At 37.5% G+C, this 14404-nt stretch overlaps 1 protein-coding gene across 1 annotated transcript in view; it reads left to right on the top strand.

Moving 5' to 3' along the window:
* lamc3 (laminin, gamma 3) overlaps positions 1-14404 on the top strand; it is an 84092-nt gene that overhangs the window by 29160 nt on the left and 40528 nt on the right. Inside the window, exon 3 of the mRNA XM_039649989.2 lies at positions 13639-13769. Within this exon, the coding sequence (XP_039505923.2) occupies positions 13639-13769 (131 nt within the window). The remainder of the gene's footprint in view (positions 1-13638; positions 13770-14404) is intronic.

Raw genomic sequence — 14404 nt, 5'->3', positions numbered from 1 at the left:
GCTTCATGGTATAGGCCCCTGTATTTAGTGCTGACCAAATCTCAAATAAATAAATGCTAGTGAGGTAAATGGCGTCCTTGATATGCAGTATTTGAACAGGCATAAAGATATTTGGGCCTACTTAGGTTTGTTGTGGAGGTGTGAAAAGGACAATTTTAGGTAAAAGCTTTTTTCACTTTCAATCTTTTCATCTTCCTGCTTTTCTCTCACTATTTCAAAGAAAAACAGCTATCTGTTTACAAAGATGAAAGCCACTAGAGGACAACCAGAGAGGGAGCAACAGAAAAGAAGGGATGTCATTTTATTTAATGCAGAGATAACAGTTTGGCTTCTTGTGATTGCGGCTTGTAGCCGAAAGTGTGAAATAGAATCTCCCTATCACGCAGGTAGGAGATGAACAGAATTTTTAAAATGAGGATGTAAGGGGAATCTAGTGGCCCCACAAAAATAAAAAAAGAGAAGGGACGATTTGAGTTGATGTAGTCCAGCTGCTGGGCTGAGAGGTTATCTCAGAATGCATGTCTATATCATTTTCTATCTCAGAATGCATTTCTCACAAATACATCTGCATTACTCCTTATAATTGGTTCCCTGCAAGCGGAAATCCTCTGTAGACAGCAGAAGAACTAAGATTCTCTAATTACCCAAAGGTCACCTTGTTGCTGGCCTGGTTATTTTAATTAATATACTTGATTTTCTGTGATTGACATGAAAGCAATGAATATGGGAATAAATGAGATTAGATCTGAAAATAACAGCATGGGTATGTTGAATTGCTAGTTTCATTAAAACAGACATAATATTTGTTGCACATTCAACACTAAAGCAGAACTACATAGAAAACGTTTTACATAAATAAAAAATGAAAGCATTGAGCATATACTCAGAGTAAATCACACATTTAAACAAACACAGTGACAAATGATTTTAACCCTGTTCTTACAAAAAAAAAAAACAACAACAACAACAGCGATAATAATAACCGTATCTACGGTTAACCGTAATAATAACCTTAGCTATGGAGAGACATTTGTGGCTGAATCTGTTGGGCATTGGGGACAAGGACAGGGCCTTCCTCCTCGATGCCCTGATATTGTCTTCTGGCCTCTCGTATTTTCTCTTGTGCTCCCCCACAAAAGACCTGGAGCTAGAGGCACCACCCTTAGAAGTCCTCCAAAACGAAGGCAGATCTGAATTCTGTCATTCAGACGAGGAAGGCTTTGGCGAAGAGGTCCTGACACATTGCGCAGGCCTCTGAGGGATACATGAGTAGCTGGTCCCACTTCCTCCAGCCAGAGGTTCTTTGAACATAGGCTTCCACGGCTCAGACCAGGCATAATAAATGAAGCTTAGCTTGGTCATCCGACACATGCGGTGGAGGATGGAATGCCTGAAGAATTTTAGACTGTGCCACATTTGTCAGCACCTTAGGCACATATAAATAAATGTGGTCCCCGACTCTTTTTAGGGATTTAATAGCGAGTAGGAAAGGCTACCTTTTAAAGAATATAAATTTCTCATACACCTCATTCAAGAATTCGAAGGGTACCAGGGATAACCCCTCAAGAACTACTGACAGGTCCCACGTGGGGACCCTGGACTGGGTGAAACCCCATCCTCCTAGCTCCATGAAGGAAATGTACTATAAGTGGGTGTCTCCCCAAAGTACCTAGCCTTAAAGGCATGTTGAAGGCAGCTATAGCCGCCACATAGACCAAGTGTGGATGGAGAGAGCCTGTCAGAGAAGCGACTCTGGAGGAACTCCAGCACTGAAGCCACTGGGCAGTTAACCCTCTGGGGTCTGAGGTGTTTTCTGGGTCCTGGAGGTGTTCTGACATGCTCTGACATTTGTGCTTTTTTTGATTTATGAAAAATGTCACTGAAATAAGATAATAAAACCCATACTGATTATTTCTTCACAAGACTTTTGAAAATTGTATCACATAGCCTAGAGTACCTGCTCCAAAACTATGTGATCATCTTCCTGACTACTCATTCAGATAATACAATAAAGTCTTTTAAAGTTTGTATGACGTGTTTTGGTGAAGATAGCTTTACGCACGAAGGTGTTAACCATCCATTAATATTACCGATTTTCACACCTGAGAAAGACAAAGACCCTCCCCTAATGGCCCTATAAGGTGCTACCGGGCCCTATATCATTATGAGGAGCATTGCACAAAGAATGAGATTTAAAAAAGAATGGCTTTTAGATTGTTTGGATTTATTACAACACAACATAATCCATAATCCAAAGATGCACAACAAAGGACAAATCTAAAAATTGAGTCTCAATGTCAAGCACCTTAGATGATTCAGAACGATGATCTCAATGTTGAACCACCATCTCCTCTGACTGTGCCAGAATGAACCAATCGTCGATGTATTTGAGCATGTGAATGCCTTCTCAATGGAGCAAGAGCAGCATCCATGCATTTTGAGAAGGTGCGAGGTGACAGTGGTAGGCCGAATGGAATAACTCGTAATGATACGCTTTTCCCCCAAAAGTGAACCTTAGAAACTTCCTGTGTTGAGGAAGGATGGATATGCGGAAGAAAACATCTTTTAGATCTATCGTGACAAACCAGTCCTCAGAACTCAGCTTCCCTCTCTTAAGGAGGAACCTGCTCTATGTTTTATTTTACTAAGAGGGACTGAACTTCCTATTCCATGACCTAAATCCTGCTTGGGGCTGACCAGCATGTGCATAACCCCGCTGAACTTTGGTGGACGACACTCAAACTGAATTCTGTACTCCTTTTCCGCTGTGAGCAGGACCCACTGAGATATTTTTCGAAGACATTTCCAGGTGTCTAGATAATCTACTAGGGGGACCAGTCTTTCGAGACTGACCTAATGTGTTATATTTGGGATTTCGGTGACCTGAAGCAGTTGACAGATTCAATTTTTCTGCAGGCCTCGTCAGAGGAAGCAAACTCGGCTGGGCCGTAATATTTTCAGGCGAACACTGCGATATGTGTTCACTGGAAACCGATACGTCCCAAAGTGCACTTAGCGGGAAGCAAACATCGATTTCCTGAGGTCTCCGTGAAGGAGCAAGCTGTTGGTGCTCAATTGCAGATGGATAGTAGAAACTATTTCTATTACAGCTTACAGAAACTATAACTATTTCAGCTTACGAGGCGCTCAGCTTGCCTTCGCCTCTTCTGATAAGAGCCCACTCAACCAGAGGATTGGCTTCCTCAGAAATTTCCTTTCAAGAGGTCCTTTGTTCCGCAGGCTGGGCCTCCCCACACACCTTTATAAAACACAGTCTGGATACAGTCTGGATCTGCCCTCTACACCGGGTTCACAAGTTCTCTCATCTTGAGTGTGCCAGATTGCTTCACACCAGAGCATATATCTCTTAGTGTGGCGCAGTGGGCGTTTCGTTCCCCAATGTGTTGATTCGAAAGGCAACATCTCGGGTTACGTCGTCCCCCGGCCACATTTCTCAGGCTCCTGAGAACGACTTGCTTCGACCAATCAGAAGCTGACGCTGTTATGATCCGCCGTCCTTTTATAGCTTTCGCATCACCGTCACGGGTCAAGATTGGACTAGTTCCATACAGGCTTCAGACCCATCACCCTGAAGGCATTCCCCAATGTGTCGATTCTCAACGCAGCCTCTAGTTCCCTTATCCGGGAGAGGGCCTAATGGGCCAGTTGCCCATATATTTCTGCTCAGTGAGCAGATGAGCTGCTATGTCGACATGCTGATTATATAGCAAACCCCTGATCAATACCTAAACCAGTTAACATGGAGGTGGTGACAAATCTTGGTGACAAAATAGAATCTTTTATTTTTTGTTTGCTTTTCTATATCCATTTGGAGCACTCTTAACTTTTTTCTCATTCTCTTTCTTTGTATTTATTCATCTTTGCACATCTCAACCTTGTGTTTGTGTTTTAAATGTTTTAATTGTGATACAGTGAGATTTCTAGAGTTAAAAATAAAATTAATATATTAATGTGATAACTGCAAAAAGATATGAGATCAACTCCAAATTGTTGAGATTGTGTTCACACTCGGCAGATGGGGCATATCCAACATTTCAGAAATGAGTGGGACAGAAACGTCAAGTTTATTATTATTATTTTTTTCTGAACTTTGTCTAATTGACAGGTTTTACTTTTCTTATCGATTGCTTTTAATTGGCTAGATAACATAGTTATTTATTCTTTACGGACTGTTTTGGACTATCTGCGAGAAAGTGTACTCCAGCTTCAAGTATGAATGATACATACATTACATGAGAGTGTTTAGCGCTCCTTAGTGCTTCCATCGCCTCATTTTGGATAAGAATGAAACGTCAGGTCATGCATTGAATATCTTGTCTCATTGAATTTAAAGATTTATTCACAATGGCCCATGAAAACCTCTCTGGGAATGCACTTCCCGAAAAAAAAGTGCAGGAGACGAATTTACATTTTATTAAAATTCCCCCACGTCCCCCTGCGTATTCAACACTCGTGCTTGGCAGATTTCGATTTAATTGAACTCTGGTGCAATTGCTATGTTACTGCAGTTCATTTGAATAAGTGTGAACACAACCATCCAAACATTGGTGTGCACCAAACAAGCAGACCAAAACTCCTGAAAAGGTTGGTCTCCATCCACTTCCAAACAAACTTGCAGTTCTATTGAGATATGATCGCAACATGAAAATACATCTAAACAAACCAAAAACAGGACGTAAGCCTAATGTTACAAGATGCCAAAAGGACAGAATGCTCAATCATAGCTGTTTTTTTCTTGTCATAGTCATTATGTTATATATTACTGCTGTTTTGTTTCCAATGCACATTTTCTTAATTCTTTTGTGAGTTATCTGGGAAAAATAGCATCATATGTACGCACATACGAGCGCATTAATCCCAGCCCAGCACACAGCATTATTTTGGATGTTTAGGTTCTGTTGCAAAATATACATCATAAAAGCCTAAACGTATAATTTTCTTTGTTGATCCGGACCAAAAGAACCACACTGCAAAGTATGAACACATCTTAAATTACTGTTTCATCAATGGTCTATAAAGGTATTGTTTTTTTTATTACCAGATGCTGATGTTGTCAAATGTTTTCTATTGATCCACATACTAAGATTAATTACAATTTTAAAAAGAGGCACCCTGACATGATTGACCCATTCTGTCTCCTCTGTAAAACCATAAGCTTTGATGCCAGCAGACAGCATCCTGTCTTTAATATAGCATTTAATCCTAGTGTGTCTCCTACTGTGATTTGTGTTGATAGAACTTTTCCACTCTTAAACCTCTCAGAAGAAAAAAAAAATTAGAGAAAAGGAAGGAAGTTTGAACTTCAAATCAGATGACAGATACAAGAGGCCCCCTGGGTTGTATTTCAATTCTGAGAATAATTTGAGAGAAAAAAAAAAGCTCAAAGAAGAGAAAATAGCACTCAAATCAACTGCAGTATGCTCTATGCAGTCACGTCTGCTATACTAAACCTTTTTTATGAAGGTTGTATAAAATCTTCAGTAAAAGTTCAGTAATCTTAATTTTTACATTTTTAATTTGTGACAGTTTGATTGTTTTTAAGTAATGGTTTGTTTTGTGTGTTTATTTATTTATTTTTATAAACTACTATTCAGAAGATTTAAAAAATAATAATAATATTTGTATTTAAAAAGATGATTTGAACTGATCACTCAATTCAATGTCACTAAAGACTTTTACATTTTTACAAACATTTTAAATAAATGCTTTCTATTTTTTTAAAGAATACTAAAAAAATGTACCATGTTGAATATTAGGCAGCACAACTGTTTTCAACTTTGATAATAAAAAGAAATGTTTCTTGAGCAGTAAATCAGCATATTACATGTGATACTAAAGGCTGTAGTAATCATGCTGTAGTAATGCTCCATCAGGTATAAATGACATTTTAAAATAGACAAAACTTTAAAAATAATAATAATAATAAATTTGTAATAATAAATGTACCACATTTATATATAATACATTTGTATACCAAATAAATGCAGCATTGGTGACCAACAACATTTCTACAATAAAAATTACCCATACCGAAAAATTGAAATTTTAAAGCAGTTTTTGTTTATTTTTTAAAACGTATGTTTCTAGCTTATACAGATTTGTTCAGTTTAGTTCAGTTTCTGTCTTGTCTATTAATCCTCGTAGTCACTGTGGTTTCTAATTATTTAAGTCTTGGCAGCTGTCATTTGCCTTCTTTACTTAATACTCCTGTTATGTTCAGTCCCTCGTCGGTTATTGTTTGTGTGTGTGTATCACACGCTGTTACCGTCTACCACTTGTCTGTGGATTAAACCTTGTCTTTGTTGATCTGGCTTCGTCTTTTTTCATCGTGTGTGACAGGTGTGAGTGTGTGCAGTTTACGTTGTCGAACAAAAAGTCTAAGTATTGTCAAGTTATGTTTACCACATGCTTTATTTTACTAATAAATTGAAAAACCCTAAAACTGCATAATGAAATCTCAGTGGTAAATTAGACTTCCGGGTGTCATCCCTGCACTGCACCGCTTTCTGCACATATTCAGACATTGTTTCATGGTTTAACATCAGACTTCTCCCTCTAATGTATGGGCTTTTCCCTTTTCATCATTATTAAACAATTTAAACAATTTGACTGGTTACAAGGTGAAAACACACCTTGTAACCGGATACTTGATGGTTTTCTGCAAAGTAATGGATTACTTCAAAGGTGGATATTTGTATGTTCATTTTAGTCTGAAAGGCATATATTTTTCCCCACACCAACAAAATCCATGCTGAAGATGAAAGTTGTCTTGCGATTTCAAATTTAATTTGTTCAGTCATCCATTAAATTGGCATGCATGCTCTCTCTTTCTCTCTCTCTCTCTCTCTCTCTCTCTCTCTCTCTCTCTCTCTCTCTCTCTCTCTCTCTCTCTCTCTCTCTCTCTCTCTCTGGTTGAGCCTGAGAGCTGGGTTTTAAAATGGAACACCAGCTTTGAATGAGAATGAGAGATAGAGCACATAAAACGAGAAGCACAGTGAACTTAAGCAATCAAATTAAAAAAAAATGTTATTCAGCTTGAAATGAGGGACAAACCTCTTCCTGATGCATTCTAATCATGAAGACCCTCGACTACAACCCATATAAGAGGGGAGTAGACTTTAGGAGGATGGAGAGAGCATGTAGGGTGATTCTGTCAAAAACAGAAAATGCAATTGAGAGTTGAATGGCCAGGTGTGGGGGTGATGAAAAATTGAATAATGCTGTACAAAATGTAGAAAGTGTGACTATGAACTCATCAAAGGAAAAATAAATTAAAACAGACAAGAGATTGACAAAAGAGACACTATTTCTCAATTTTCACTTAATCACTTTGTCCTTAGTCAGCAGTTTTTATGACCTCATCAGCCAAACTGGTCGAAGCAAACTAAGACTAATTAAGTGCTTGCTGCCGTTTGTGGAAAGAACCACCAATAAACGATCTAACAATTAACCATTTTCATCCTGCCATGTAAGTAATATGTCAAAGAGCAACTCACTCCAGACATTTAGCCTTAGTTCAGCTGGAATTAATAACGAAAAATGGAAGTTCTTTTTATTATTATTTTTTTTCCATCTGCATTACTTTAAATGTCACTGCCATATGGATAACTAGATCACTGGGTAGATTCTTCCTCAGTAACCCCATCAAGGTCGGTCAGAAATCTTGGAGTAATCTTTGATGACCAGCTGACCTTCTCAGACCATATTTCAAAGACAGCTCGATCATGCAGGTTTGCAATGCACAACATCAGGAAGATCAGGCCTTTCCTAACTGAGCAGGCTTCACAGCTTCTTGTCCAGGCCCTGGTTATTTCTAGGCTTGATAACTGCAATGCTCTTCTGGCTGGACTTCCATCATGTGCAACTAAACCTCTAAAAGTGTTTTGTCTTCAATGAGCCCAGAATGGCCCTCGTCACTCGTCTGTTCATCTCTCTCCACTGGCTACCACTCGCTGCGCGCATCAAGTTCAAGGCGTTGACATTAGCTTACAGATTGACCAGCTCCCTCTGACTTTCACTCGCTCCTATGAGTCTATATCCCTACCAGAAGCCTACGATCGATCAATGAGCGACGGCTCGTGGTGCAATCACAAAGAGCTACAAAGTCACTCTCCAGAACATTCTCATTCACGGTTCCAGACTGGTGGAATAATCTGCCCATCATCATCCGGAATGCAGAATCCCTGAAAGCATTCAAAAGACAACTGAAAACTCATCTCTTCTGTGAGCACTTAATATATATATATATATATATATATATATATATATATATATATGGATTTTAAGTAAGGATTTAAAGGTTTATTCTGTATATGCTTTGTATTTTGAGCACTTCTTGTGTTGTTATTGCCTCTTCACAATGACTTGTTTGATTTAGTCCTCAGATGTTGGATAAAAGCGTCTGCTAAATGACTAAATGTAAATGTAATGGTGACTAAAAGTATTAATTTATAAAAAATAAAGATAAAAATCTTACTGACCCTAAACTTTTTCACTGTATTTTGTGTAAAAAAGTCTGTGTGTCATACAAATAGTGGTGACCTGGCTTAAAATTTAATTTTCGTTAATTCATAAGCAAAAATATACAAAAAAGTAAAAGTCAAATGGTAACAATTTTGCAATAAGCTTCATAACATTATTTAAAGTCCCCCTAGTCAATAATTGTATCCCTTAAAACTCAATTTTTATTACCAAAATTAAATATTTAAACGTTTTTTTGTTTGTTTGTTTTTTAAATGCTCCATGCTTAGTTTACATGGAGCATATGCTAATTAGTCCCGTCTCCACTCCATTCACTCGGCCAACTTACTGACGTAAACACTGCACAGTGGTATCGCTCTTTACAACGTCGGTACATAACAGTAATTAATGTGATTAGCCTTTTGCTTGACAATGTTATCAAACAGCTAAAAAGTGTTGTTAGCTTACACAAACTATGTCCGTTTGCCATCTCAGTCTGCCTTCTAACTAGAAACGATTTGAACAAGTCAGAACGTCTGTGGAAAAAGGTATAACAGTTAAAGTTCATCATATCAACGTAATATACATACACCCGCTATATTGGTAAATTTTCCCAATCTCTTTATATCAACAAAATTATATACTGGGATAACCCGGCGTCGTGTTACATGTAACGTTAGTATGCCCTACATACTGTACAACTAACCCTAAACCAAAACCAAACCATAAACCTAACACTATAGTACATGTAGTTAATTGTTATTACTTAGTACTTTATATTACATTTTATTACATAATATTTTTTTAATATACATTTTTGTGCATTATATATTTAAATATCATGTACATCTTGGAGTTTTTTGTAGTTTGTGATAGGATTGCCACCACTGTAAGGGATAAATACAGCTGTGCAAGTAATTTGCTAAAAGAAGACATCTTAAAAGGCAGCATAATTAAGTTGCCTACTTTTTGGCACAGCTTTCACATCAGCAGTGCTTAAAATACTGCCTACAGAGGTAACTTGTTAGATTGTAAAACACAGCGTGCATCTCTCTTTATATAGCTTCCTCACACTTTGTAGTATTGGAGCTGTTATTGTTTATAATTCATTGCACATTGTTTCGCCCCCAAAATAAGACCTTTTCTACATGATGCACAAGTACTGCGAAAACAAACACAAGAGAGGCACTGGAGAGAGAGCGAGAGAGACAGTTGAAAAAGTAAAGTAGGCATTAAAAATCTGTGCAGAGCTAAGGATGGGAGAGAGAAAAGAGAGACACTCTGAGGGGAAGATACAAATATTGTGCACAGAGAAGTGGAAGCAGAAGAACAGAGCGACATGTATTATAAAAACAGAAGCAGAGTCAGATGAGCATTGTTAGAAAGACAAAGAGGCATGGAGGGGTTATTTGTTTCTTTCTTTTGTTTACTCAAATGCTCTGAATAGGAATGGTCTTTACCATTCCTCCGAGAGACAGGGACGTGCTGGCCAGCTCCGCTCCTTTTTTATCTTGTTCCCCCAGAATGAAAGATGTGTGCTCTCACCTAAACGTGCCAGGCTGTCACACTGGGCTCAAAACCCATTAACAGAGACCGAACATGGGTCAACAGGCCAGCCACTGATAAGGATGACCAAACTCTATTGCTTTCACACTAACGCACACATGATCATACCAAAACAAATGCTTGACCAGACACACAGCTGCACACATACACAATAAAAATGAGGAAGGCTATTTCTTTCTACCATTTAATTCTTTATGCTTTTGGTCTGTATCACATACACATGAATACACAGAGATGCTAGCTTTGTTTTCCTTGACATTCACTTCAACACAAGAATTGTGATAAATGTTATTGTATCTAATTGTGTTCTAATTTCTATGACTTCAATTCAATTCAAATTTATTTGTATAGTGCTTTTCTCAATACATATTGTTTCAAAGCAGCTTCACAGAAAGTGCATTTCAGAAATGTACATGGAAAAACACATTTAGATAATCATGTAATAATTTAGGGCATAAGATAACATATTGGCAGCGTTGAGTCGTCTCTTCACAGGCGTTGAGTCTTCTATTTATAGGCGTTTACTCGTCTCATCGTAGGTGTTGAGGCATCTGAAGTCTCGGTGAGAGGCTGGATACAAACTAGAGCTGACGAACGCCATTTTGATTACAGCAGAAAAGCAAATGGGAAATAATTAGCACAGCTGCTGTTCATAATGATTTCCATTACACTAGAGTAGATGTTAAAAACTTGAAGACAGTAGCCATGTTTCCATCCACTTGTCAATCGAATTATCTGAAATTCGGTTAAAAAACTCATGCGGATAAAGCTGGTGAAAGTGTGTTTCCATCCAACGGCTTTAAAGCGAATAAAAACCTGTGCGTAATGACGTCACATGCTGTTTTGGGATCAAATTGGTATATCGAATTGATTTGAGACATTTTAAGGTGATGTTTACATTTATTTTCGCAAGGAATCGAACAACATTCAAGCAAACTTTTGCGAACAAAGTTTTGTTAGACAAAACGGATCGCGCCATCTACAAAAAAATGATCAATATTTCACAAGTTGAAGGCTAATAATGCTTATGTGCCAGCTGATAGCGACATATGAATGGGATAATGTATGCGAGGCGGTTGTTGTATTCGCTATAACAACCGCCTCGCTATATATTATCCTGCTTATTACATATAAATCAACCAAATAAATAAATCAATCAATAATTTGACACAAAATATTGACTTAAAAACGAGTTTATTGATTTAAAAACGAGTATTGCTTCTGCTAAAGAAAATAGTCTGTTCCGTCTCTGAACTGCGTCCATGGCAACGGTGTGTTATACTAGCAGCGCCGCAGTCTGTTAACTAGAAATAACAGACCACATTCTACCTTAGAATTCAACCAAGCCACGTAAAAACAAGCAAAACTAACCTAAGAAAACAACGACGCTATAAACATTGCTATGATGATGCCGATGCACGTATGCCCGACGACAGCGGAGGTGACTGTGGTGTGGGAACAAGCGCTCCATCAGTTCTGGGAGATCGTGGTTCACGGAAACCCTTTGGTTGAAGCATCTTTTTGCTTTGTCCACTTACATCTGTCTTTGTTGACATCCGCCATGTGTGCGCAAACAGACTGGCCGGAAATGAACTCGTCTTCTGACGTGTTGCAAGCATAAAACTTAATCGCAATTCATTATTTATTCGGCAAATAACGTTTCCATCAGCTTTTATCGCATTAGCCGTATATCGATCAAGAGAAAATTCGATGAGACCGAACGTATTTCATTTGAGTTGATTTTCATGAAATTTCATCGAATTTTACTGTTTCCATAAGGCTTTTTTCATTCGATATCACTTAATTCGGATAAAAACGTGCCGATGGAAACATGGCTAGTGACTTTGGCGTCCCAGAGTCACCCCCCTCTGTCCCCCACTCAACTCAGCCAGTTTACTGACCTCTACATCCCTCCTACTGCTGAGATCTAACCACAATCTCTCCGCAACCCAACCGTACACGCCAAACCGTTTGACTAAGGCTGTCGAGCCCCACTGGTGCGTTAATGCTGTTTCAGTGGCAACGGTTCTGTATGGCATACCACCTACCGCAAAACACAATATCTGCCCAACCACCCATCATTCACGCAATATCCACAGGAACGTAATGACTGTAAATACTATGCAATATACAAATAACCTACAGACTCTTCAAGTTTTTTAATATTAAATTCGATCTGATTCAACATAGGAATAAAAGGTAACCATTATGTGAATGCTTGGCTAAAGAGATGCGTCTTTAATCTAGTTTTAAACTGGGACAGCGAATCTGAGCCTCGAAACAATATCAGGAAGGCTATTCCAGAGTTTAGGAGCTAAGTGCAAGAACGCCTTCCCTCCTTTAATGGACTTAGATATCCTAGGAATGACCAGAAGCCTCGAATTTAGTGATCTTGAAGAACACGATGGATTATAGGGTGATAGAAGGTCCATTAAATACACTGGAGCTAAACCATTTAAGGCTTTATAGGTCAGTAGTAGTATTTAATAGCAGGAAATTACGTGTCATCCAGCATTTTATATCTTTGAGACCCTCTCACAACGCAGCGCTAAGTATAAGTAGTATTGAGATACAACCTTGGTCAGAAGCTAAAAGTAAATCATTTGTAATTTTAATTGTGGTCTGAATCCTGACTGAAATTTTATATATTCATATATCATTTTCTTGCAAGAAAGAGCACAATTGAGCGGACACAACTTTTTCTAGTATTTTAGACATAAATGGAAGATTTGAAATGGGTCTGTAATTTGCTAGGTTATTTGGATCTAATTGTGGTTTCTTAATGAGAGGTTTTATTACTGCCAGCTTGAATATTTTTGGAACATGACCTAAAAATAAAGATGAGTTAATTTAAAATAAAATAAAAATAAAGATGAGACCTCAGAACAACCTCTCACCTTAACTGGTGAGATCTTAACTTAATCTGTTTTTGAACTTACTTCTAAACTGTTAATAAAGTGCATTCTGCATCTCAGTATTGTTTTGCGACTTACTATTCTCCACCATTTACGACTCCTGCCCCTTGACCTTGTGGGAAAGTAAATTAAAATAAAAAATTTAAGAAAGGGTAGTAAAAATTTACTTATCTTAAGATATTAAATATGTTTAATGTAAAATAGTTTTTGAACACCTTTACAGAATTAAAGCTAATATGATTAATGGTTTTAATCTAAAGATTGTTCTAAAGATACTGAGCTCAATCATAATTATTTAGTTTTATACAACCCATAGTTTTAAACAATAAGTTGTCAATCTAATATGACGTATTCTTTTTTAATAAATTTTAATAGATTGATAAAATAAAAGCTAGTTATTTAATTTTAGAAACTCGCACAATGTAAAATTAGGTATTTATACATGAAAATACTTTTGAAATACCTTTCAAAAGTTTGAGGTTTGTTAATGTTTTTTGATAGTTTTGCCAGCCATTTGATTTATGTTACATTTTAAGTGTTTTAGTAGTATAAACAGGATGTTGAAGAGACAGTGTTTGTGTATTTGTGTGTTCACAATCTGTATATAGTTTGTGCATGTCTGCTTTTGTTTTTTCATTACATGCATTTTCTCTCTCATTTTACTTTCTCTCTGTAGGACTGGGTGACGGCTACAGATATTCTCATCTCTCTGGACAGATTGAACACTTTTGGAGATGAGTTCTTCAAAGATGCTAAAGTGCTTCGCTCGTATTTTTATGCCATATCTGATTTCTCCGTGGGGGGCAGGTGAATAAACACAACTATGTAATGTTGCGTGTGTTTTAGCTGTCACCGATGTTTCATTGACAGATGTATACTGACCAAGAGAAAGGGAGCAAATGACAGAAAATGCAAGTGAGTGATGTAATACCAATAGGAACTGTGCTTCAGAGAGAGAGAGAGAGAGAAAGAGAGTGTGTGTTTTGCCAGCCATTTGATCTGTGTTCTACATCTTAAGTGTTTTAGTAGTATAAACAGGATGTGGAAGAGACAGTGTTTGTGTGTGTTTGTTCGCCATCTGTATATTGTTTGTGCATGTCGGCTTTTGTTTTTTTCTTCATCATCAGCTCATATTGTATATCAAAGTATATTGTTATTTTTTTCCTTCGTAATAAAGTGCACAAATGTTAATGCTAGTTATCAGTGCAAGTTGGAGAAAATACACAACTCTTGCTAAGCTATATCTGCCCAACAAATGGCAAACACTCTGGTCAGAATGTGTTTTCTGATTATTTTTGAAATATTGATCAACTCTGCCAATAAATATTCTCTGTAAAGGTCCCTGTAGTGTAGCATATCAAATTTTACTTTGTGTTTTGATGTAACTTGGTTTTAAATTCAACCATCTGTCTCATTTGTAAATCTTGTCTCAAAATGCCACA

The sequence above is a fragment of the Pimephales promelas genome, chromosome 4 (genome assembly GCF_988280905.1).
Source record: "Pimephales promelas chromosome 4, fPimPro1.hap1.1, whole genome shotgun sequence".
Classification (NCBI taxonomy): Eukaryota; Metazoa; Chordata; class Actinopteri; order Cypriniformes; family Leuciscidae; genus Pimephales; species Pimephales promelas.
This window is presented reverse-complemented; position numbering and strand designations above follow the sequence as displayed.